This window comes from Macrobrachium rosenbergii, chromosome 6 (assembly GCF_040412425.1).
Source record: "Macrobrachium rosenbergii isolate ZJJX-2024 chromosome 6, ASM4041242v1, whole genome shotgun sequence".
Taxonomy (NCBI): Eukaryota; Metazoa; Arthropoda; class Malacostraca; order Decapoda; family Palaemonidae; genus Macrobrachium; species Macrobrachium rosenbergii.
Window position 1 is genome coordinate 37,281,512 of NC_089746.1, and position 24,225 is coordinate 37,305,736.

Sequence of the window (24,225 nt, forward strand, 5' to 3'; positions counted from 1 at the left end):
TTTCATCTCATTTTCAAGGACAGACAAATTTCAGTACAGCAATACAGTACATTTATTGACAGTTACGTATTCAAATATTATGTCCATGTTAGTTTTTCATATTTTCTCCCTATCAATCATTATAATATTTGAAGTTTGCATGCTTTACATCACCCTTTTATTCCTTCGAAAAGTCAAGGTTCTTTCATATTAGGCAATTGCTGGCTACCGCTTAGCGCTTAGCAGTACATGTAGTTTCCATCTTCCTGAAAATTTCTAGTAGTAAGATCATCCATGATTTATTACTTTCCTTTAAGATTAAACGTCCTGTCTTGCCGACTCGGGCTCCTCCGTGGGATTTTTCGGAAGTTCTGACGTTAAGACAACTGATTAAGAAGGTGTTTTTTCTTACGGCTTCAACTACTGTACAGCTAGAAAGGTGGGCGAGCTTCAGGCAGTTTCTAGGCTGGTTTCCTAGGCAGGAAATGATATGTATTTGTCTCTTCTTCTGGAATTCGTGGCGAAGTCGGAGTCAGAGGTTAACCCTCTGCCTCATTCATTTAGGGTTCTTTATCAGCAAGAGTTCATTATCAGCAATCCAGTGGAGATGTCCTTATGTCCGTTGCGAGCATTAAAAGTCTAATCAAAGGTTGAGAAACCTCTGCTGTCAAAGAATGCAATTAGTTACTTTCTGAGGGAGATGATTTCCCAGGCTTCTCAGGGTTCTTCTTCGTCATTTTCAAGCTCTGTATTACCCTGAGCACACAGTATTCAGAGTATGGCCACTTCATCTTCCTTTCAGTTCGCCACGTCGGAAAGTTATTCTCTTAGTCAGTGTGTAGCGGCTAACTCTATTATCTAGGGTGCGTTCATTTAGCTAAGGTGGTATTCTCTTAGTGTGGAGGTTCTTAGATTAACCAGATAGAGGAATTCCTTTTAGTCTTTAGAATCTTAGGCAGCAGTAATAGTATAATCACATGATCTTATGTTTATACGTTTTTAAGTATCTTAGTCTTTGATAATTTCCCTATGAGAGTCCAAGGTGGTTCTCTATAGGCTAGGCTCTTTCACTGGCGCTGAGATACTTCTTTGCTCGTCGATTGTCAGGCCTTATCCAGAGGATTAGGGGCTCGGCACTGCTTCATTCCCCTCCATACGTGAGAGGCTCTAAATAGCCACATGGGGGGTTCATCATACTCCTCCATACATGAGAGGGTCTGAATAGCCGCATGGGAGGTTCATTGTACTCCTCCATACATGAGAGGTTCTGAAGAGCCACATAGGAGGTCAACGGACCAAGACAGTACTGACCTGACTTTCGATCAAAATACTCTCCAGCATGTCTCTTCACCCAAAGCATTGATTGATATGGTGAGTGTATGACTAAACAAATATCCTATACAGAGCAGATCAGTGAGCTACCGTCTCTGTGGTTGTAAAAAGGGGGCGTGCCGCAGCCTAGATGGGTCTCCCTCCAGCATGTCTCTTCACCGAAAGCATTGACTGATATGGTGACATACAATTACACATACATTTACTCATAGTAGATGGATAATGCGTTACCTGCTTATTCTCCGTTGACAGGTCGGGCTGAATTAGGTTGATCCCACCTCCAGTAAAATTTTGTTAATTGGGCTAATTCAGGTGTTCAGGGAGTGTATTGCAATATGAAGTTTTCATAATAAAACTAATATTGTAATACTTACCTGAACACCTGAATGATTCCCACCCTCCTCCCCACTTCAATTTTTGATAGTGAGTGACTCAATTGGGGATGTCGGCCTCTGTTGGCCAGTATTTGCAGCAGCGTTGTCAACAGTACCTCAGGTAACTCATTTTACAAGATTTTTCCCGTAGTTTTGGTAATGCTGACAGTTAATTACCCACTTTGTGGGTATAATTATGGGGATATAGTTTGGGCTGGTCAGTGACCAGGGCTAATTTAGGTGTTCAGGTAAGTATTTCAATATTAGTTTTATTATGAAAACTTCATATTGTTTCAGGATCTCGTGATAAACTCTTGGCGGCCTCCTCATCAGCACTCACATCCTTGTCTAATATTATAAGTGAACATCAACTCTTTTCTTAAATCTGTTGTGCCATCCATGGCTTACAGTAGATATTTTTATGTAATTTGGTATTGCGTGGGACATTGAAGGATTGCAAAAATAGTTAAATATGACCTGTGGATTTGACAACATTGCAGTCTTCATCTTTAACCCATTAATGCCTTGATATGCTTCCATTGAGCCCTATGGAGCCACTGGAAGATTTGTTATGCTAATTGCACTCAGTACTTCTCCCTAACCCAGTGCAGATTGTTGCTCAACTTGTAATGCAGCCTTTCTGGATGGGTATCTTTATATCAGTTCTTATCCTATTTATTGTGCCATATCCATAGTTTTGGTTAACAGCTCAGTCTTAACTTGGAGTGAACTGACATTGTTGAGTGGACTGACAACAAAACAAGACTAAGTACAGTATGTTTTGATTTGGACAGTTTGTTTTGAATAGGAGAATTTCTATGTTTGATTCTTCATCCCAGGCTTATTTATGACTCCAGTGGTTTGTACTTTGTACAAGTACAGTAGTTTTTGTACAAAAGGGATTTTGACAGAGGAAAAATCTATTTCTGAGGAAGGTCCCGTGTCACCCGGTGAAATTCCATTACAGCACGAATTTCTAGGTATAACAATGCTAGATATACCAGAGAAAAGAGCTTTGTTACTAAATCGAATCTTTCAAGATCGGTATAATGAAGGGTAGTGAAATACCACTACCACGGAAATATACTCGAAAGATCTCTCCTTATCAAAACCCCGTAAAAGATGAGCGTTACAGCTCCCACCCTCAACACCCGCTTTAAGCGCCACCCACTTCATTCCATTTTCTAGCACGTGACACGTTCGCTTCTTTTGTGTGCTCGTCCCTTTTTGGATTGTTTTACTTCATCTACAATGGCTTGAGCACCTTTTCCATCTCTAAGTTAAGTACCATCTTCTTGTGGGTTTTTTGATCTGTTTATGGCTGTTTTGGTCTCGTATTTTCATAAATATTGGGATCTTCTTATGACGCTTTCACTCACCCTTCATTATACCGACGTCTTTTGATGGATAACCCAGCTTTCCTGAAAGCTCTTTTTCTCTGGTATATCTAGCATTGTTATATCTAGAAATTCGTGCTGTAATGGAATTTCACCGGCTGACACGGGACTGAACTCAGAAATACAGTAGTTTACATAAAATCTTTTGAAAAATATCATAGATATAAACCACTTACACCATCCCCTTCGATTAGGCTTAACGCTTAATGGACGGGACTCCTCACATGAGTGTCAATGACAAGTTTTGTTTGATGGATGGGAATCTTCATGTGAGTATTAATATTACACGCCATTCAGTTTGGATGAATTTAGCGGGAAAAATGTTCAAAGCACTTCAGTGGGCCATAAATGACATATGGCAAATATTTAGCTCTGCACAGGAGAGACATCTATCAGTATGCCTTGAGATTTCAGAGGGGAATATACTGCCTCTGCTGCTCCAGGACATCTTTTTATTTATTTGCTCATAAATATACCCAGGGATTGTTGATTGTTGTTGGTTTTAGTTCTTATCTTTTATGATAATATGGCAGTTATAATTGTAATTTTGCAAAGAAAAGTGCAAAGAAATATTGGAAAAAACATGTACTGTATACCTCACAAAAAGTTATTGCATCTTCCCATCTCAGTAAATCTCATAAATATTTTATAACAAATATACTCAGAATTTGTTACTGATTTTAGTTCTTATCTGTTATGATATTGTGGGAGCTGTAATTATAATTTTACAAAATAAAATAAAATACATTACAGTACAGTATTAGAAAAAACATGCATAACTTGGTAAAATTAACATATTTTTACAAGTGTCTTGTAAAAGAGGCCCACACAGGGTTGTAAATAGTCACTTTCAACTTTCCATGGAAGATAGGGAAAAGTTTTTAGAATTTTTTTTTCTTACCATGTGGATTTTCCTGTCTTCCTCTTTTCATTGATGTGTTTTTTTTCTTAAATTGGCCAACCTTAAAGTTTGCCCAGTCTGTGGGTGTGCTTGATATATAATTAGCCCATCCTTTAAGGGTTAACATGCTACTCTAAATAAAAGCTTCAGGAGGGGGATAAGGGAGTGGAGCAAAAATCCCCATCTAGAATATTTGGGTCTTAGAAATTGTGTAGTTGGTATACCCTATAAGTATATAGTAAGATAAATGGCATTCAACAACAGATTACTGTACATTGTTTTATTAACTAGATTTGCTCATTTGCATACTTTATTTGCATTAGATTTCATGTCAAGTTTTTCTTGATGACTTTCACTCATACTTTATGGTTCCTTTTCATTTATCAAATGTGCAGCTTTTCTATTTTTATGAATAGATATCAGATTATATCTACTGTTAGGTTGCTGAGAGTAGATATAACCTACAGTTTATCGTTACTGGATCGTCATTCTGCCTGTACTGTTATATATAGCTTTCAGCAACCTTAGTGTTTGAAGAATGCTTTGATGGTTTAGGTAAAGAATCTGAGTAAAGCTTTGTTTTTCCAGTATTCATTGAAATTAGTTTTTATATACCTGTCAGTGTTTTTTCATTACATATATGTTTTGATTATTGTGTCTCATGATGCTAGATGTATTAGGGTGCAACAGTGGGATGGTGAAGGGTATTACAGTCCAGTCTGGATAGTAAGTGAACATTTCATATTGCATTGACAATAGGAGTTTTATGAAGAATTTTTTGTGGTCAGAGAGTTAATGGCTTGATTTTTTCAGTAACTATTATTGCTCTCACAAATATTGGCTCACATACTGGATTTATGTAAAATGGATATCTGATGTACAGTACAGCATTATTTTGAAACTATATCTTTCATTGAAAATCACCAGATCATGCCATAGATTACATTTTTTTCAAATATTGTACTTTGAAGTTTGCAGATCAAAAATTTCCTCAGTGTTAGAGTAATTGTGTCCCTTTTGTTTCATAAAAATATTGTAACGTAAGGTGTCATTCATAATTAGAATAAATGTAAATGATTGCAAATAATTTATCTATAATTATTGTTGGAAGATCTATAATTATTGTTGGAAGACTAGTGCTTTTTGTACTTTTGTTTTAAATATTATTTTTTTTTTATTCCAGGTGGTGGTTGGACAAGTCGCATCTCTGGCCTCTTACGTTCTTTCCACTCCCAGCCTACTCCAGAGACAACACAGTTATCAACCTTTGGGACAAAACCACTTCCAAAGGCAGTACCTAAAATTCCAGCCACTGTCTCTGCTAAAGATTCCAGTGCTCCTTCTGACTTGCTCCCTGAAGCTAGTTCCATATCATCATTTGTAAATAATCCTCCTCAAGTCTCTCATTCAACATACAGTGCATGTGCACAAGATCCAGGATATTCTTACAGTGAAACTACATGGATTCCTCAGTGCACACATGCAGGCTCTTTGACCTGTAGTAAAGTACCTCATTGTGCTCTAGAAAGTGATTCTCACAAGTTTTGTAGTGAGTGTATTCAGACAAGCATTTTTCAAAAATCACATCCTATCCATTGTAATCATGTCTACTGTTTTCGTCATATCCACAGATTATCTCACTCTTATGCGTGTGCTCTTCCTCACTCTTGTAGTAGTGCTTGCATAGAGGCTCATGTATGCAAACACCACCCCTGCCACAGGTGTGTGGGGAGTGAAGGTGCTGAAATCGTCCATTTTCGCCGCAGAGCTTCTCATCCTGGCACTGCTGCTGAGATCTCCCACACTTCATTTAGCTATCAGCATAAGATAACCTTAGTTGATAAAGGCTTCCCTCCGTATGACAAGGCTGATGAATATGATGATGGTGATAAATCTGCCTCTTTAGAGAAGGAAGCTATTTTAACTGAAGGTGCAGAATATGAAAGGGCTGCTGAAGATCTAAAGGAATCTGTCTCTGTTCAAGGTGCTGAACAAGATGGTACTCAGTCTGTATGTAGCCCTCCGAGTTCACAAGGAACTGAAGTAGCTCACTCTTCCATAAGAAACAGGATATCTGAGAGGAATGTGAAAATATACCAAAGTTTTAGTAAGAAATGGCAAAAATTTATCTATAAGTGGTCATCATCAGAGGTTCCTAAGGACACTAGTAAAGCTGAAGTTACAGAAATTTCAGAATCCAACTCTAGCAGTAATAATGTAGAGACTGATGCAGGCAGACTCGTCATTCTTGAAGATAATGGAAGCAAAGTAGATGGTGGGGAAGATATCAGGAGCACTAGAGATGACAGTGTAGATGCTCTTCTTGATAGAGATGAAAATATAGAAGTTGAAGATCATCACAAATCAGAGATTTCTCTTGCATCTTTAGATGACTTAGGTTTAACAAATACTAATCTTTTAACTGGGAGCAGTAGTAATATTAGGGAAATTAAAAGGTATAAAGCTTCACACAGTACTTCAGAAACCTTACTATGTGGCAAAGCACATGAATTGGATGGTGATGAAGTCAACCAGTTAGCAGTTAAGGGAGGTGGCAAGGCTACATCTGGCCAGATAAGTGTGTTATCTTGCCCCTCATTACATCCTGTGGGGAGCTCAGTTGACGAAACATATTTGGAGAGTGAAACTGATCCTGTTGTTAGTATATACAGGGGTGATGTCATCTCAAGTGAAAACATAAACACTGTAAGTGAAGACAACATTGTGTCTGATATAGGAGGAAAAGACATAGTGCATGAGGGTGACAGTAGTACTGTAAAGAAAAAATTGAGATCTGTTGAAGATGTAAAAACTAATGAAAAAGTTAGCACTGCTAAAGAAAGGAGCTATAGTCTGACTTCACTTCTCAGTAACATTAAAAGGAAAACTAGTGATGATCGTAGCAAATCTGTCTCAGTTGAACAAAAATCTCCTAGTACAAGTACGCAGAGCACCATTTACGTTGATGATAAATTTGAAAATGTTCAACAGATCAGTGACAGTGATCTTAGTGAAAGGGATCCCAGTGCAAGTGAAGGTCAAGATGAGTTGACTGAACGTCGTAGCAGTGTTGCTAGCACAGCCAGTGAAGGTAGGGGGTCTCAGAGGGTAAATCGTATTGTCTCTTCAACATTAGGTCAGTGGAAACGTTTTCAGGGTAGTCTTGGTAGTTTAACAACAAATATAAGACAGCATTATCAGCAAAAGATATATAAGAAGCGTCTTTCAAAGGAAGATGCTGGTAAGGAAATTAGTTCAAGTGTTTGTTTTGAAAAGAGAAGTGAAGATTTACCTGAAGAAAACCTAGATCTGCCAGTTTTGAGCGAACAAAAAAGATCAGGATCCCTTGGTACATCTTTGGAAAGTCAATATTTTGAGAGGCAGGATGATGATAACTTTTGGAACAAGAAGTTGGAACTACATGACTTAGCGACAAAGAAAGAAAAAGAAATAAGTCATATATATTCTTCAAGCTTTGACAAAGATTCGTTCTTAAATGAGAGTGCCATGCCAGAGGAAACTCAGGATAACAAAGATATAAGTTCTTTCATTGGGGATGTGGTATCACCTCTTTCAGTGAGTGAATGTACAGGAGAAGTGTCATCTGCAAGCAATTCCTCTGGTACTACATCTTCAGAGGGTGGTGATGCATCTATTCAGAGTTTCTTATCAGTTATTGTTAAAGTCAAACCAGAGAAAAAGGTTCAAGACTCTGTAAATGGGAGTCAAAGTGAGGTAATGGATGATGACAAGGCTGAAGAGAAAACTATTGGAGAGGATGAACCATATACTGAAGAATTGAGTAGTGTGCTCACAGATGATGAAACTAAAATGGATTATGAAGAATCAGATGTAGGGATCTCGTCAATTGAAGACAAGGCACAAGAGTTTGAAGATGCTTCAGAGGATGAAGAGCTAACTCCTTCTCATACAAGGAGGCGGCCAGGTGAGAAAATATCGAGAGAAACCTCAGAAAGTGAAGATACAGACGGTGAACCTCTCCCAAAACGTCCTAGTCTCATCGTAGCAGTAGGCGCTAGTGAAGGAGAAATAGACTCAGCTGTGTTAAAGAGTGATATGTCTCCATCCAAGAAGGTGCAATCTAGTATTGTTAGTACTCGGAGACTGTTCTGTGAGGGTATGTTAGGAACTGATATTGTGAAGACAGGAGTAGATAGTGATTATAGTAGCGATAGCAAGCTTTGTGATAATAGTAACATTAAGATTGATGATACTGCTGTTACCAGTGCCTTAGAAAAGAACAATACTCATGATGTGAAACCTTTGGATAGACATTTGACAAGTGAAATTTACCCCCATGATGATGTGAAGAGTGATAAAAAAGTTTTGGGCTTAGAAGTGTGTGATAACATTGACAGCCATGATGCAAAAGTAGCAAAGGGGATTGAGAGTGAAACTCTTTTTAGTGAAAAGTTTGATGGGGCTCAGGAGTCTGATAGTAGGTTAATAAGTGGTTCACCCAAAAAAGAAAGTGTAAGTAAAGGGGAGGAAGGTGTAGTCATAAGCAAAGGGGAAGAAGGCTTAGTCAGTCATAAAGTTAGTTGTGAAGATGCCTTACAAAGCAATATCCAGAGTGAAAAGGCCAGCAGGGAAGTTTCAGAATCAAAGTCCATAAGCTCAAAGTTTTATGATGAGAATGTCCATGAAATCCAAGCTACTGGAGACCAAGATCACCTTCCTGAAAGGGTAGATCACATGAAAATAGACAGAGGAATTACCAAAGAAGTTACTTTAAGTGAGCAAGATTCTGGAGTAGAGCAAGAAGATGTCCATGGTGATAGGGAAGTACCTGATATTGAAGAGGGTGCTGGTCAGTGCATAACTCTTGCAGAAAAGAAAAATGATGTTTTTAGTCAAGAATTCCCAGATACTGAAGACAATGTTGATTTCAGCAGAGCTCAAGGGGAAGTGCAAGAGGAGGAAATGGAAATGTATGATAACACTGAAAGTAACCGGTTACACAATGAAGGTGCATATAGCTTGTGCAAGGAGGAGGCTGTAGTTTCAGCCTCTACTGGTGGTCCAAAAATTGTTGTAACAGGTGCTGTTAATGCTGCAGATATGAGTGTCATCTCTCCACCTGCCATAATGCTTGAAACTGGTAGTGTAACATCAAATGACAGCTTGTCAGAGGCACTTGCTCAGACCCATGAAAATCTGTATACTCAGCAGTCTTCATCATCCAACCTTGCTGCCCACTTGGGGGCTCATCCTCATCGTCCACCTACACCAAAGTCTCCTATCACTGTAGATGAATGGGTTGCTGCTCTTCCTCATCCAACAAGGTAAGTGCAATACTTTGGTTATGTGTAATTTGCTGTCTAGTGGGTACTTATAAATTTTTAGTAATTTCCCTTACATCCAGGATCACTTTTTAGATATATTTAGTCAGTATGATTTGTATGATTTTGTTTCTTTGCTGGCACATCCTGAAAGTTATTTGAATTAAAAAGTTATTAGCAGTGTCCATGAAAGCCTTCAGTATTAGAGAGGGAGGTTCATAAATAGCCTATAGGAGAACTGCTAGTAAACAATGAGGGAAGACTTGTGAAATCATAAAAGACAAAGTTCAAGTTTACAAACTGCATATTTAGTCGTATATTGAATTCTTCATGCTCTTTTTTAAAAAAATTATGATCTAAATTTTTTCTAGCATTCAATATTTTTAGCTTTAATTTACATCTTTATTTACAACTAACACTTTTCACTTTACCTAGTGTAAGTTACTAGCCTCTATGTCAAAAGACTGAATAGAATGCAATAATTTTCTGAGGTAAGTGTTAGCATTTTTATCTTTGAGTGACCCATAGATTAATGTGAGTAGCAGGTATGTATTTTAAAGACCATAGGTTTCTAGGCTCCAAGCACCTGCTGGTAGTGGGAGGGGGTTTCAGAGAGCAGCTATCTAGAACTTACTCATGACTCAGTCACAAGTATTTGATATATACCAAATAAACTGGGCTTTCTTACCTTTTACCTACTCTTTCTTTCCCTCCTTACACTGTCAAGGAATAATTTGTAGATGACAATCCCTGCACAGCTTTGAATATAGTTTTGATCAGTCTTGAACATGGAGGATGAGGTTGGACAGCATGCCTCCTCAGTACAAAATTTAAGAAAGCTTCTTGTGGTCAAGTAAGGTGAATAAGCCCTAGGACAGCCCTGAAAAGAGGGGTCCATCTGTCTTAGAAAGGTACTTTTTGGCATGTATGGGAAAATACTTTGATGAAATTGATGACCTTTGTATGATAGATTATATAAAACCCTTAAAATCATATGCAACACACCATGGATATACTAGATGTAAATGCCACATTATGCAGTTTGTACTGATGGTCCAAATATTCATCTGGTGTAGGATTTGCCACAGGAGTTCCTAGTGAAAGAAGGTAGTTCTCTTTATACAACAGTGCTTCAGTTTTAATAGTTGAGCTGTCTGTAGTATGGTCAGCAGTAAAGATCATTATTAGAAAATATGATCTTGGAAATTTAGAATTTTCAGTGATTATAGGGTTGATTTACAAAGCCTACTAAATTATTTTTCTTAAAAAACTCTGTCAGACAGACTTTTCATTCCACAGATTATATGAAGCCAGTAAGAGCTGAGAGAAGGCATGAACTAGTAGACTACCTGTTCTTGTCAGTAATTTTGTACAATCTCTAAAACCTGTCAACCTTAGTAAATAGTAGGCTTTATATAATACTCAATCCAATAATAAGAAACTAAACTTATTAAGCCCACTGTTGGATTGTAACGCTCTTTGTTGTAGAAGGAACACCATATTGAAGTAGAGCATTATTATCCCATTATTGAATTGGTTACACATGTTTGACCTTTGCGGATTTAAAGACCCAGTCCCAGATTGCATATACACTATAACATGATTGTTTAGTTTTTAGCCAACAGTTTTTTTTCAATATTTTCAGTTATTCAATCGTTGGATTTAAGGAGTTGTAGTATAGTAGCACCTCAGCTAAACATATGCTTTGAGGGTCTGGCTTTTTCGTAAATAACAAAATCTGTTAAGAAACAAAGATCCAGTATTATAGCCTGCACCCGAATATTTTTAAGATACTGTATCTTACAGCTAACAGCAATTCCACTTAGTTCCTAACCTAAACTAACGTGTACTTTATGCTAACACCCAATTTAAGAGATTTTTTTTTTTAGAAATGTATCACATCTAAAATGGCAAAATATAATGATAATCATGTAACTGGTAAGTAGAGAAGTCCATTAAGTTGAGGTGTTATTTTAAATAAAATCAACTTACCAAGAAGAGACTTTGGGCAAGGTATATGAATTTAGGCAGTTTGCTGATAGGTACTAAGCAGTCTGGTTAAACCATTTATTAACCCTTAAACACCGACTGGACGTATTGTATGTCGACTAAAATTGTCTGTCGGGTACCAAGTGGACGTACGGTACGTCGACTACAAAAAGTTTTTTTAAATATTCGCAGAAAAATACTTATAGGCCTAGTTTGCGAAAAATTTTAAATCACGCGCCTTGAGGGATACTAGGAGTTCACGGATCATGCTGTTGTTTTGTTTACAAGCGTGATCCAGCTGCGCATGCACGAATTTCTTTCTTCACCCACTAGAAAGCATCAGCGACGCATCTCAGAAATTCTTTCGTCACTTTGTCGTAATTTTTGCACCGTTTTATATTAGCCGTTACATAAAGTTTTATATATGAAAATGTGCGCAATTTGATGTAGAATACAACAAAAAACAACCCATGGTTGTAGCTTTTATCAGTTTTGAAATATTTTCATATAAATCTCGATAAGTGCCAAAATTTCAACCTTCGGTCAACTTTGACTCGACCGAAATGCAACAAATTGGAAGTCTCTAGCACAATATCTCGATTTAGGTGAATTTTTGGAAAAACTTTTTCCTTACGTCTGCTCGGTAACTCGGCCGAAAATCTCAGAAATTCTTTCGTCACTTTGTCATAATTTTTGCACCGTTTTATATTAGCCATTACATAAAGTTTTATATATGAAAATGTGCGCAATTTCATGTAAAATACAACAAAAAACAACCCTTGGTTGTAGCTTTTATCAGTTTTGAAATATTTTTATATAAATCTCGATAAGTGCCAAAATTTCAACCTTCGGTCAACTTTGACTCGACCGAAATGGTCGAAAAATGCAATTGTAAGCTAAAAATCTTACATTCTAGTAATAGTCAATCATTTACCTTCATTTTGCAACAAATTGGAAGTCTCTAGCACAATATTTCGATTTATGGTGAATTTTTGAAAAAAACTTTTTCCTTACGTCCGCGTGGTAACTCGGCCGAAAATCTCAGAAATTCTTTCGTCACTTTGTCGTAATGTTTGCACTGTTTTATATTAGCTGTTACATAAAGTTTTATATATGAAAATGTGCACAATTTTATGTAGAATACAACAAAAAATAACTCTTGTAGCTATTATCAGTTTTGAAATATTTTCATATAAATCACGATGTGCCAAAATTTTAGCCTTCGGTCAACTTTGACTCGACCGAAATGGTCGAAAAACACAATTATAAGCTAAAAGTCTTATATTCTAGTAACATTCAATCATTTACCTTCATTTTGCAACAAACGGGAAGTTTATAGCACAATATTTTGATTTATGGTGAATTTTTTGAATAAACTTTTTCCTTCCCTCCGCGTGCTGTAACTCTGCTGAAAATCTCAGAATTTCTGTAGTCACCTTGTCGTAATTTTCGCACCGTTTCCTATTAGGCCTTACATAAAGTGTTATACATGAAAATGTGCGCAATATCATGTAGAATACAACAGAAAATAACTCATGGTTGTAGCTTTTATCAGTTTTGAAATATTTTCATATAAATCACAATAAATAAAAAAAATTCTACCTTCGGTCAACTTTAACTTGACCGAAATGGTAAAAAACTGCAATAGTAAGCTAAAACAATTACAGTCTAGTAATATTCAATCAATTACCGTCATTTTGCAACAAACGGGAAGTCTAGCACAATATTTCGATTTATGGTGAATTTTAGAAAAAAACTTGTTTTTACATCCGCGTGTTACGAATTAATGCATCATTTTGCGATAATATTTTCTCTGTGTTGCTTTGATCGTTTTAAAATTTGTTATATACCAAAATCATCGCAACAAAAAATAATAACTCTTTAGCTTTAACCGTTTTGCTCACAGTGCGATTTGTATACAATTATGAAATTTTTTTTTGCCCTGTCATATATTCCATTATTTATATATGATAATGATATTTTTTTTTTCATTTCTGATGGTTGCATACTAAACTTCAGGCAATGACAAAAAAAGGAGCCAAAAATGAACTCTTAATCTTAGAAACTAAGCGTGCTGTGATTTTTTGAAAAAACTTTTTTCCGCTTTGGCACTAACTCCCCGAACGCCGCCGGCATACAACAGACACTTTTGTAAATAGAGGCTTGGCGTTTAAGGGTTAATATGATGATGAATAATTCTTTTCCTGTAACAGTTGAGGACCAGTGTATGAATGTGACTACAGTACTCTAAAGTTCCCCTCTTACGAACCAAATAATAACCAAAGTTCATGCAAAACATTGAACCCATATGAGAAATAAAACAGTGACTAAAGTGTAAGAATGTGACTACTCTAAAGTTCCCCTCCTATGAACCAAATAATAACCAAAGTTCATACAAAACACGGAACCCATGTTAGAAATAAAACAGTGATTAAAGGAAAAATTATGAACACATTCAACCCTGATCCATTTGACTCCATTTTTGGGAGTGGAAGTTAATTAAGATTTTAATAATGAAATATGTCAGATTTTAAAATTATTCATTACCACAGTGCCCTTCAAAGTACTTAAACTTTGATCAAGGAAAAGAGAATGAGTGGATAATTGAAAACACCATAAAACTTCTTATGGCAAGCTACATGACAACAATCAAAAGTTATGAAAATGTTAGGGATACCAGACACAACACTATTATAGGTGTACTGTACTTACAATGGTGCTGCTGCAAAGAGATGAACAACCAGTTAATATAACTAGAGTACTAGGCTCTTATCAGAAAAGATAACACAACATGAAAACCTAGAAATTTATGACAGTATGAGGAATAAAACAATTTCCTCCGAAACTGCTCTAATGTAAAAACTGCAGCGAGTATGGTAATACCACCAAAAATTTAAGTCTAATTATGCATTCTGCAGGTCAAATGATCATGCAATAATATGGAATCAGGGAACACCAAAATATGTCAGATCTGTTTAAAGCTGTCATGTATGATGGAAAGGATGTGTCTGTTACAGTAAAGATGTACAGAAATACGAGAGTTTCAGTGGTCCATGTAAGTTACTAACTTGCAGAATGCACCAAAGCAATTAGCAAAATGATGACAAAGTTGAACATATAATAAATGCAGTATATCACAAGATGATAAATTATTTATGCAGGAATTGAGGAAAAAAATCTTAATAATTAAAATAAATTTTCAGTACTCTGCAGTGTGAATGATATACCAGCCCTTAAACCAACCCCAAGCACATTGAATAAGTACACATGGAAGGACTTAATGAAATATCCAACATGAAGTCATAGGATACTATTTCACCACAGAAAACTAACGACAATAAGCCAAATCTATCAGGGAGATGATAAATTTTAAATAAAAAAGATGAGATTACATCAAGCACAGATAAAGAAACAAGATTTCAAGTTTAAAAAGAAAATCCGTTAATAACTTAAATACCAAAACCAAGACTGAAGAACAAACTTCCAATCTGGCCTCCTCAGGCAGTGAAAAGAATGAAGTACATATGACAGAAATAAGTGCAAATGGAAATGATTTACAACCCATAATTCATGAAACTAATAAAAAGCATTCACTTGACATCTAATAAAGATGAAGATTTTGGAGATTTTTGGATACCACATCTGTTTTGTCAAAGAACTTAATGTACTTAACAGCACTGGTGTACAATATATACTGTATAGCGTATGCTGTGTAGTTCTCAAATATGTTAGCCACAGAACATCTCACAGAAAGCATAACTAAGAAACTCAAACTAGATTGCTTACTGTATATACCTTATTGATAACACGAAGATATGAACTCTCAATCTGAACCCCAAAAATTATAGATCAATATTTGAATACTACTGAATGAAATACAGTACTATATAGTAGATAATACAGCACTTTATCAGAAACTGAAATATCCAACAGTATCATCAAAAGTATAAGTACAGATTAAAACAGACTGATTCAGAATTCAAAAAGAATAAAAAAAGCAAAATATTATAGTGAATCCCCATAACCTGACCACACTCACCTAAATTTTAATTCCTTATATAACTTTGATGTCGCCTGCGGATTGAGTTTTAGGAGTTAGACTGGATGCCACCTCATCCTACTGTTTGCCCTAGTTTCCTCTTGTGGAAGGTATGCTGAATGAAGTAGACAACCTAATCTGCAGACTAGACAGCTTGTTGGCCTCTGGTAGTTCTGCCAAGTTGCTGACTCCTCCACAAAATCAGCAAAGAAATACTCTACTACCTCCCAGGGATAGCTGGGACATACTCATAACAGGTGGACCCTATCATTTGTAGGGCTGATGAGCAACTATTGGCAAAGGGGGCATCTGTTTCTGTTTATTTTTCTGAGATGGTTGCAATAGTGTATAGCCATGCATTTTCCAAACCAATTTTTGGCGAGATTTATGGCTAAACACAGTGATGAACATCATTTCAGGTGTGTCCTTGGAGGATGAAGACAAAGCTCAAGAGGTTGTTGGTATCAGGAAGAAGGACTCTAACATTCCTCTCACACCAGATGGTGAACTAGAGGGCCAACACAGTTTGAAGAGGTATGATAGCACATGGAGTCTTTTGACCAGACAGGATTCAAATGAAAACAATCTTGCTGTAAAGAGCTCATCAGCCAGGGTACCACCTTACTCTTTTCAAATAGTAAAGTTGAAGTGGTGGTAGAGAAGAGGACTGATACTCAGAATTCCCCCATGAGCTGTGCAGTGTCCTTTAAGGTGCCTTTGGGAACTGTGAAGGGAACTACAGCCAAGCCTTTGTGGTGGCTGTACCGTCGCTGTCAGATTTTGCCATAGGCCAGTCCTTTATTAAAGCCAAATTAGGTTCCCAGCTGGAAGGGGTAAGGATTCCTCCCATCCCTTTCATCCCCTTGGACAGCACTTTGGCAGGAAAGGAGAGAAGGGAAAGAGGAAGGGAGGAGTCTGCTGAGAGAGGTGGCCCCCACTTCTGCTGCAAAAAGTGAATGGATGCCAGTCATATCACTGGGCAACATGGCAGCAACAAGGGGTGAATCCTTGGGTAGTCTAGGTCCTTAGAGATGGATACAGGCTCCCTTTCAAGGAGTACCATCATCCCATATCTCCCACACTGATACCGTTTCAATCTAACTCACAGGACTTGGTGTTGGAGATGGAAGTACAGGAAATGATAGAGAAAGGCACCCTGGAATTCATAAACAGCTGCTCTCCAGTAGAGGTCAGAGGGGGTTGGAGGCGAGTCATTGACCTCTTCCCTCTGAACAGATTCATATATCAAACACCATTCAAGATGGAAACCCTACATCTGCGTTGGCTTCTATAAGAGAGGGGGACTTCAAGCTTTCACTACACATGAAGGATATGTATTTTCAGATGCCCATTCATTGAGACTCCCAGAAATACTTTTGCCTAATCTACAGAGCAATTTGTGTACCATTTCTAGGTATTGTGCTTTGTTCTGAAGGCTGCCCTCCCCACCCCAAAGTTTGAAGAGTGTTTACAGTGGTGTCAACATGGGCTTATTTGTTGTGGATCCACTTGTGGTACCTCAGTGATTGGCAAATCAAGGCAGCCACAAAACATAAGCTACTAAATGACAGGGATCATCTAGGGTTTTGTCACTATGTGGGGATTTTGATAAATTGGGAGAAGTCTGATCTGATCCCCAAGAAGTAGACCAAGTACCTTGGTAGGTTAATCAACAAGATGCCCCAGTTTTGTTTTTGTGAGATTATATAGTTTACATAGCTGTATATGATAAAAGAAATTGTTTTATATTTGACATATCTTTTTTTGTTTAGAAAATTGTTCATATATTTTACAGCAGAAGCCTGGCTAGTGGACACCCATCTCACCAAGCTAAGGGAGATATCAGTGTGATTCCTGGCCCAGTGTATCTGTTATCTCTGGAAAACACTAGTACCACACAGCTGCCACCACATGCATTTGATCCCGTGTTGCCTGAAACAGAAATGGCCATACACAGCTTATCCACTGATGTTCCATGTTCTTTGGACAGAGGAGGTGAAGGGGAGACCTTGTGTGGTGGTTGGGTGAAGGAACCTCCTAGTAGGGGTTCCTATGAACACAACCTTGCCAGAGGTGCTTTTGCTCTGGGACACATCAAATGGTGGGTGGGAGCCACACAGGAATGGCTCATTTGCCTTGGGTTTATGGAACCTGGAGGATTGTTACATGCACATCAACATCTTCAAGATGGGGTGGGGGGGCTACTTGTGTTATAAGCCTTTTGGGACAAGTTGACACTGCACTTGGTTTTCCTGATGAGTGACAGCATAATCATGGTGTCATACATCCTGGGCTGTCTGAATGTGACAGCCAACTACCTCAGTCACCAAGTGCAGATAGTGGGATGGAGTGTTTCTTACACCAGGATGTAGTAAAGGGGCTGTTCAACATTCAGCTTCCAGAGCTCTGCTGGTGTCAGACCTGGCCATTGATGGAAGATGCCTTCCAGCATGCATAGGACCACCTTGATATGTATGCATTCCCTCCGTTCTGCCTTGATCTGAAGAGTGATCAACTGAATGTTAGCAACTCCTGGGCTCAGGATGACCTTGGTGGCTGTGAAGTGGCCATGAGCTGAATGGTACCTGGACCTGCTGTCACTACTGGAAGAGAGGCTGGCCCACACTGCCAATGCTGCTATGATAACCACACTTGCTTTATCATCAGTTTGCAAACATTCACATATCATAAATGGAATCTGTCCAGTATCTCGTTTGGGAGAGAGTTTTATTGAAGAGTTGCAGAGATGCCAGGCTCAGAAAGTCTGTTGCAGGTATTTGTGAGGCAAAGTGATCCTTCTTCCTTGATTGGCATCATGCAAGGGGTAAAAAGTATCTCCAGTAGGAGCCACTATTCAGCAAATAGCAGTGTTCCTTGTCTACATCCTACATGACAAACTCCTGTCATCTCCAAAGTCAAAGATTGTCACACAACCATGTCACAGGTTGTTCTTTTAAAGAACTTAGATCTCCCAGCTTCATTAAAGATTTCCATGCTTCTGAGGAGTTTTGAGCAGTCTTGTCCCGGTCAGGAGTTAAGACCTCAAGAGTGGAACATTATATTATTCAGCTACCACTTGAGCCCCTGAGGAGAACGTTGGACAGAGGTGTTACATTGAAGAATGTCTTTTAATTGGCATTAGCATCAGTGAAGACGGTACAGGTAGGTGAATTGCATGGTGTTTCATGGCAAGAAAGACAATTAGCAGAGGGCTAAGTTTTTTCTGCATGCAAAAGAACCCTGAAGTGCTTGAAGTGCTATTCAGTCGAATCTTTCCATCACCAGAGGTAATTTTGCATCATAATCAGCTAGTAGACCTTCATTGTTCAGTTTTACTGCTTCTTTAGTTTGCAGTACTGTACTATTTTCTCAATAATCCAACTTTATTCAGTTTAGGACAGAGCATTTGATAATAATGATAGTAATCCAGTCCCTTAACATTAACAAGAATGCTTTGCCTTCGTAGCCAGTCTCCATGAACCCTATCTCTCATCTATCATTTGCAAGGCTTGTAACCTCATTGCAGAATTAAGTGTATATTTTCACTAGGGGCATTAACCTTTTAACATGCTTTTCAGCATGGTTCCCTATTTTTCAAGTGATGACATGTGACACTTGATAAATTTGATTAAGATTTTCCTGGCATGATATTCCAGTACAGTACTGTACTTACTTTGAGTGTAATACCAGAAACAGTTTTTATGTGTGCATAGAGAGACTTATCCAGCTGCACACAGGAAGGCGGTTTCCTTTCATATGCCATTCATATAACACATTTGGCACCCTTTTTATGCCCCAGGAAATCTGACAGCTTTTTGGGTACATGCACTTTGTCTCGTAGATGTCTTGTCTTAAGGTTTTGTAGGAGTGGAAGTAAAAGTACTTGACATTGACAAGCCATCAGTGGACTTGGAAGTTCCAGGGACAGGATGAGTCATGAAAGAGGCAACCAGAACAGTTGTAGGCTTTGCATGTGAGATTCCATTCTCCCTTGTAGGCCGTGTATCAGGGTTGAACTCGGTGAATGCCTGATATGTAACATCATGAAACTGGAGGAGGCTCAGCTTATTCTCATTTGTTGTCTACTTGTGATACAGAATGACAGAATTCTGGAATGCATTTTGCAGCAAAAACATAAGCATCTTTTCTAACCACTTGACTGTTTTCCTGGTAAAACTGTGATATTGTACAGTATTTGGTCAAAATGACTGTAGACTGCAACTGAGGAATGCCTCCCTTCCTCACTTTTTGTTTTTTATATACAAATTCCTCCATCTCAGTACCTTGCAGCTTGGAAATCAAGGTAACCAACTTCGTTTCCATCCAACATAGAATGAAGGCGTTTCCTTTCCTCCGGTAGTGTAAGGTATTTTAAAGAGGATTTCTTTAGCCAAGTAGCTAAGAGTGCCTGGAGAACCCCCTCACATGAGTCGTAATGTGCAACTGTAGTGTAATCCATGATTGTGCTGTATAGCTCCTCAGCAAAGTTCATGGAATAGTAATAATTATCCATGAACAAATGATACCCTCTATTTAGATTTCACTGCATAAGCTGAAACACAATGTTGTGTAACAATTCACTTTGGCCACATTAAACAATAAAATCTAGGACATATCCAGTGTCTGATTCACATAATATTTAAATTTGATTCAATTATCAGACTTTAAATGACAACTTCCCTTTGAAAGGGAGCATACCTTCATCCCAAGACAGGGGTTTTTTCGTACATATGTACTGTAACACAATTTTTTTGTATATTCAAGCATTAGATGCACTCATACAAGCCTGTCACTTTTGTTTGCTGTTATAGCTAATTGATTAATTGTATTGAAGTATTACAATAATTATTTGAACTTTCTAAAAGTTATCAGTATAGAATATCCAGATGAATAGAAATTATTTTTTGCCCAGTACATGTGCTCCTGCAGCAGTTTCATAAGGCATATAAAACTATGAGTGCTGTTCTGTACCAGTACTGTATAATGTGCAATATGTAATATTGCATTCTTGCCACAAAGTTGCATCCTTTTGTTTTAACTCAAGTTTGTTTGTCTCCTTTGTGAAATACTGCAGTTCTTTGGTAAAAAATAGCTTGTTATAAATCCTAAGCAGTCAAGGGCACTAACACTCATCTCTGGCATACCACTGCAATCTAAAACTTGCAGGAGGGCAGAATCTGTAGACCAACCATATTCGACATCATCATTAAAGGCAGAAATTTAGGTAGAAGTTTGAGTTTGAAGCAATGGGTTGGTTACCTCTGCCTCAGCCATGCATCCATGCACACTCTCTCAGGACAGTCTGACTTGGTGTGAGAAAATGGGGATATCATCCTCAGTGTGAGAATAATGGGTTATCATCCTCACTCTAGAAATTACTCAGAATCGAAGTTCTGAAAATATAGCTACTAGAGCTTCAATACTTGATTGATCTTTGTAAAGGTCAAATTTTGCTTTTGGAAGTCACTAAGTTACAATAAAGTAAAAATATTTTTGGCACTACAGTATTAGGCAGTCGCTTGATCTGCCTGATTTAGCATAATTTGACTTGGCTGACCCCTTTCCCTTACAAGACAGTGATTTCTGGCACTTTGACATTTTCACTGTAATTGGCAAGAATTGAACTGTATTTCAGCAACATTTACTGTTGCCAGACAGCAAATATTCATGCAGATATAACATGTTAATTACAGCTATCCACATAGTAAGCAAAGCGAGGTCACTCATTCACGAAAACTGGTATGTGAGCAGTGTTGCGCATGCACACTTATGTGCTGTAAGCTCTGTCTACCAGTCTTTGTAACAGCAACAAACATCCATTTGCTCAGTTTTCAATTTTTATTGCTCTGATGCTTATTTATGATTTATGGCACATTTGATTAAGAAAATATCTTTCAGTGATCGATTTTCGTCATCAGGATCTCATGGGCTGAAAAATGTATCATGACAATTTTCATCATCACAGTCTCAAAGGGGCAATTACTCACAAAATATAACTGTCCAATAGTGGTAAACCCAATATTGTATAGTTAATTTTTGAGATGCTCTAATACAGATTCAAAAGATAGTTTTGCAAATAAAGAATACTGTCAGAAGTTGGGGTTGATATTACGTGTGATGGCTTTTCATTTTCCCATACTTTTAATGATTTAAACAAATAGTTGTCTGAGATAGTTCCTTTCAGTTGTGATAGCTGTTTTGTAAGATATTTCGAAACTTTTTATAAGGCAGAGCTTAGAGAGCTATGCATAGGTCACAAGGGACTGTTATTTTTATGAGTTTTAACCAAATTGTATGGATATGGTAATGATGGAAAATTAATTGGAATCTGAGCAACAATGCTCAGTATTATTTTTCAGTATTCTTCCTAAGTTACTGTTAAATAACTTAATTACTGCATCAAGGGGGTTCATATTTAGTTTTGCGCATGTAGTATGATAGAGTAATAAATCTTCCATTTTCATGATAGGAGTTCATATATACCCCTGTATACAATATATATATATATATATGTGTGTGTGTGTGTGTGTGTGTGTGTGTGTGTTTTGTTATGTATAAATTTTTAGTTTATCTTTTAGCTCTTATTAAAGTGGCATAAATGTTGAGATATTTCAATTTTATCTCTTTTTGTTCTTTTATTAGTGTTGACGATGATGGCGAAGCATGGAGTGGCTGTGAACAAAGTTCAGAGGATTTAGCAGAAGATTTATTAAGTCTTGGTGATGAAGGTAAGAATAAAATCTGTTATGTTTTATAGATGGGTTTGGAATTTTTTCACATCCTGCACAAGTGTGATGGCAAGTTAGTCATATGTAATTTGCATTTTATTGTATGAATACTGTAATATTACAGGAAAACATTTTCATGAAAATTCCAATATATAGCTACTTTGTTTTAAAATTTGTTGTTTGGTATTGAAAACAGCTAATGAATACGGTGGTTGATGCTGTTTTTTATAATAAAAAATTGTTTTCATTGTAAGATATATGGTGTTAAACATTTGATTATAAAATAAGCTTTGTCACTGGTAAATTTGCCCAACTGTAGGCTGTGGTATGTGGTCTGAGCACAGTTAAGGTAAACAACTTTGAAGAGAATAAAAATTTTCAATTTCCCATAAGTTATGTGAGATATTCAAAATTTTCCTTATAGCATAAATAAGGCTACAGAAAGTATTTGAGCATATTATGTAGGCTAGGCTAGGCTAGGCTACAATATTTAAAGTTAGATATGCTTATTTGATGTGATTTTTTCCGTTTACAGTGAGATTTGTAGAATGTAACCCCATTATAGGTAGAGAAGCACTTTTTCTGTTAAATTCCTTTACTCTCAAATCTTGCTCACATATTTGTCTGGACAGCAGAGGTGTCATTTGAATTACTCCTTAGATTTACTTATAGTTTTTACACACATTGCCACAAACATTTTGTTCTCTTACCATGTTTTTTCCTTCTTGTGTACTATATGATGACTGGTATGGCATAACTAAACTAGGTAAAGAATGTACCTAGGTTTGAGTTCATTCCTGTCCTAGATTGTAAGTTAAAAGTTAAAGTTATTATTACTCTTAACTACATGGACCTTTCAAAAGATTAAAGAACATCTAGATGCTCTAGTGACCAAATTGCAATAAAAATATCAAAGATCACTGTACTCATATAGATGGAAATTAATCACATTTGTCATCAAAACATACTAGGTAATAGAGACACTTTCACAAGGAGGTTTAGAATCTGTCTCAGTCAGTGACTAGAGGGATGACCATAAATAATCATTCTGGGAAGAGTTGGTAACTAATTTTAATGTAAGCTTTTATGCAATGTCCCATTATTTGAAAATAGATGTGTTGCATAAAATACAGAAGAATATAGATCAATGAATTTTAAAATTATTATTATTAATGTAAAGTTTATCTCAACCACTGAGTTAAAGAACCTGTTTTTGTGACATGAGATGATGAATGGCATTGATTGCTGTGAAAGCATTGCTCGTAACTGAAAAAGCCAAGTAATTTTTATTGATTAAACGTTCGAAAGTTATCATAAGACAGTAAATTACTGTTTTATGATGCCTTCAAAAAGTATATATGTATGTAGTGGTAAGTTCATGTTATATGGTGCCAAAGTATCTCGGACCCAAAAGTCTTAAGCAGAAATATCTGGTAGCCAAAGGCCAGCCCCAGTCATCTTGTTCTATTAAGAAATTGTCTTCCTTGAAGTGTTTCAAATAGTTATACCTATATATAACATGTCATCTTGAAAAGATATATTTTTGAAGCAGCAAATGGAAAATTTTGTTTATATATTTTTAAAGCAGAAAAGGGAAAAATTTTTGTTTATGGAGATAAAAGGTTAATTACCTGTATGTACTCTTTTCATGATAGGATGGTAAATGAATGATGTGTATTTATTGTATGGTATTGTTACTCCATTCTTTGTATTCGCCTGACCTGGACATGATTTAGTTTAATGTTCAGTTCATTTGTATGATAATGCATTTGGATTAATATGAATTCTAATATGTCAGTAATGAATCACTTTTACACATTGGTGACTGAATATTGCATAGTACAGTTAACCCTTTGAGATGATGGCAAATAATGCCATGCAAACTTCATCCCTTGTTCTTTTGCAGATGTGATCCATGGAAAAATATATAATTTAATCATAAACATTTTGATGTTAGGTACCATTGGGATGACATTTGGATGGTTTTAGGGGATAGATAAACTCTCTCCCCCAGGAAGAGGGAACCATTCTCTGAGAATTATCACTAAATCATTGTTGAGTAATGATTGAAAAGAATTTTTTGCTTTTTTCCTAAGTTTTCTATATGAATAGCAGACATAAATTGTAATAAATTACAGTATACAGTATGTTTTGCAAAGGAATTTTGTCATAAAATTTATGGT

General features: G+C 36.9%; 1 protein-coding gene across 1 annotated transcript in view; it reads left to right on the forward strand.

Annotated features, from left to right (window-relative positions):
• LOC136839449 (uro-adherence factor A-like) overlaps positions 1–24,225 on the forward strand; it is a 296,005-nt gene that overhangs the window by 81,098 nt on the left and 190,682 nt on the right. Inside the window, exons 3-4 of the mRNA XM_067105505.1 lie at positions 5,167–9,289; positions 21,957–22,042. Coding sequence (XP_066961606.1) covers positions 5,167–9,289; positions 21,957–22,042 — 4,209 coding nt within the window. The remainder of the gene's footprint in view (positions 1–5,166; positions 9,290–21,956; positions 22,043–24,225) is intronic.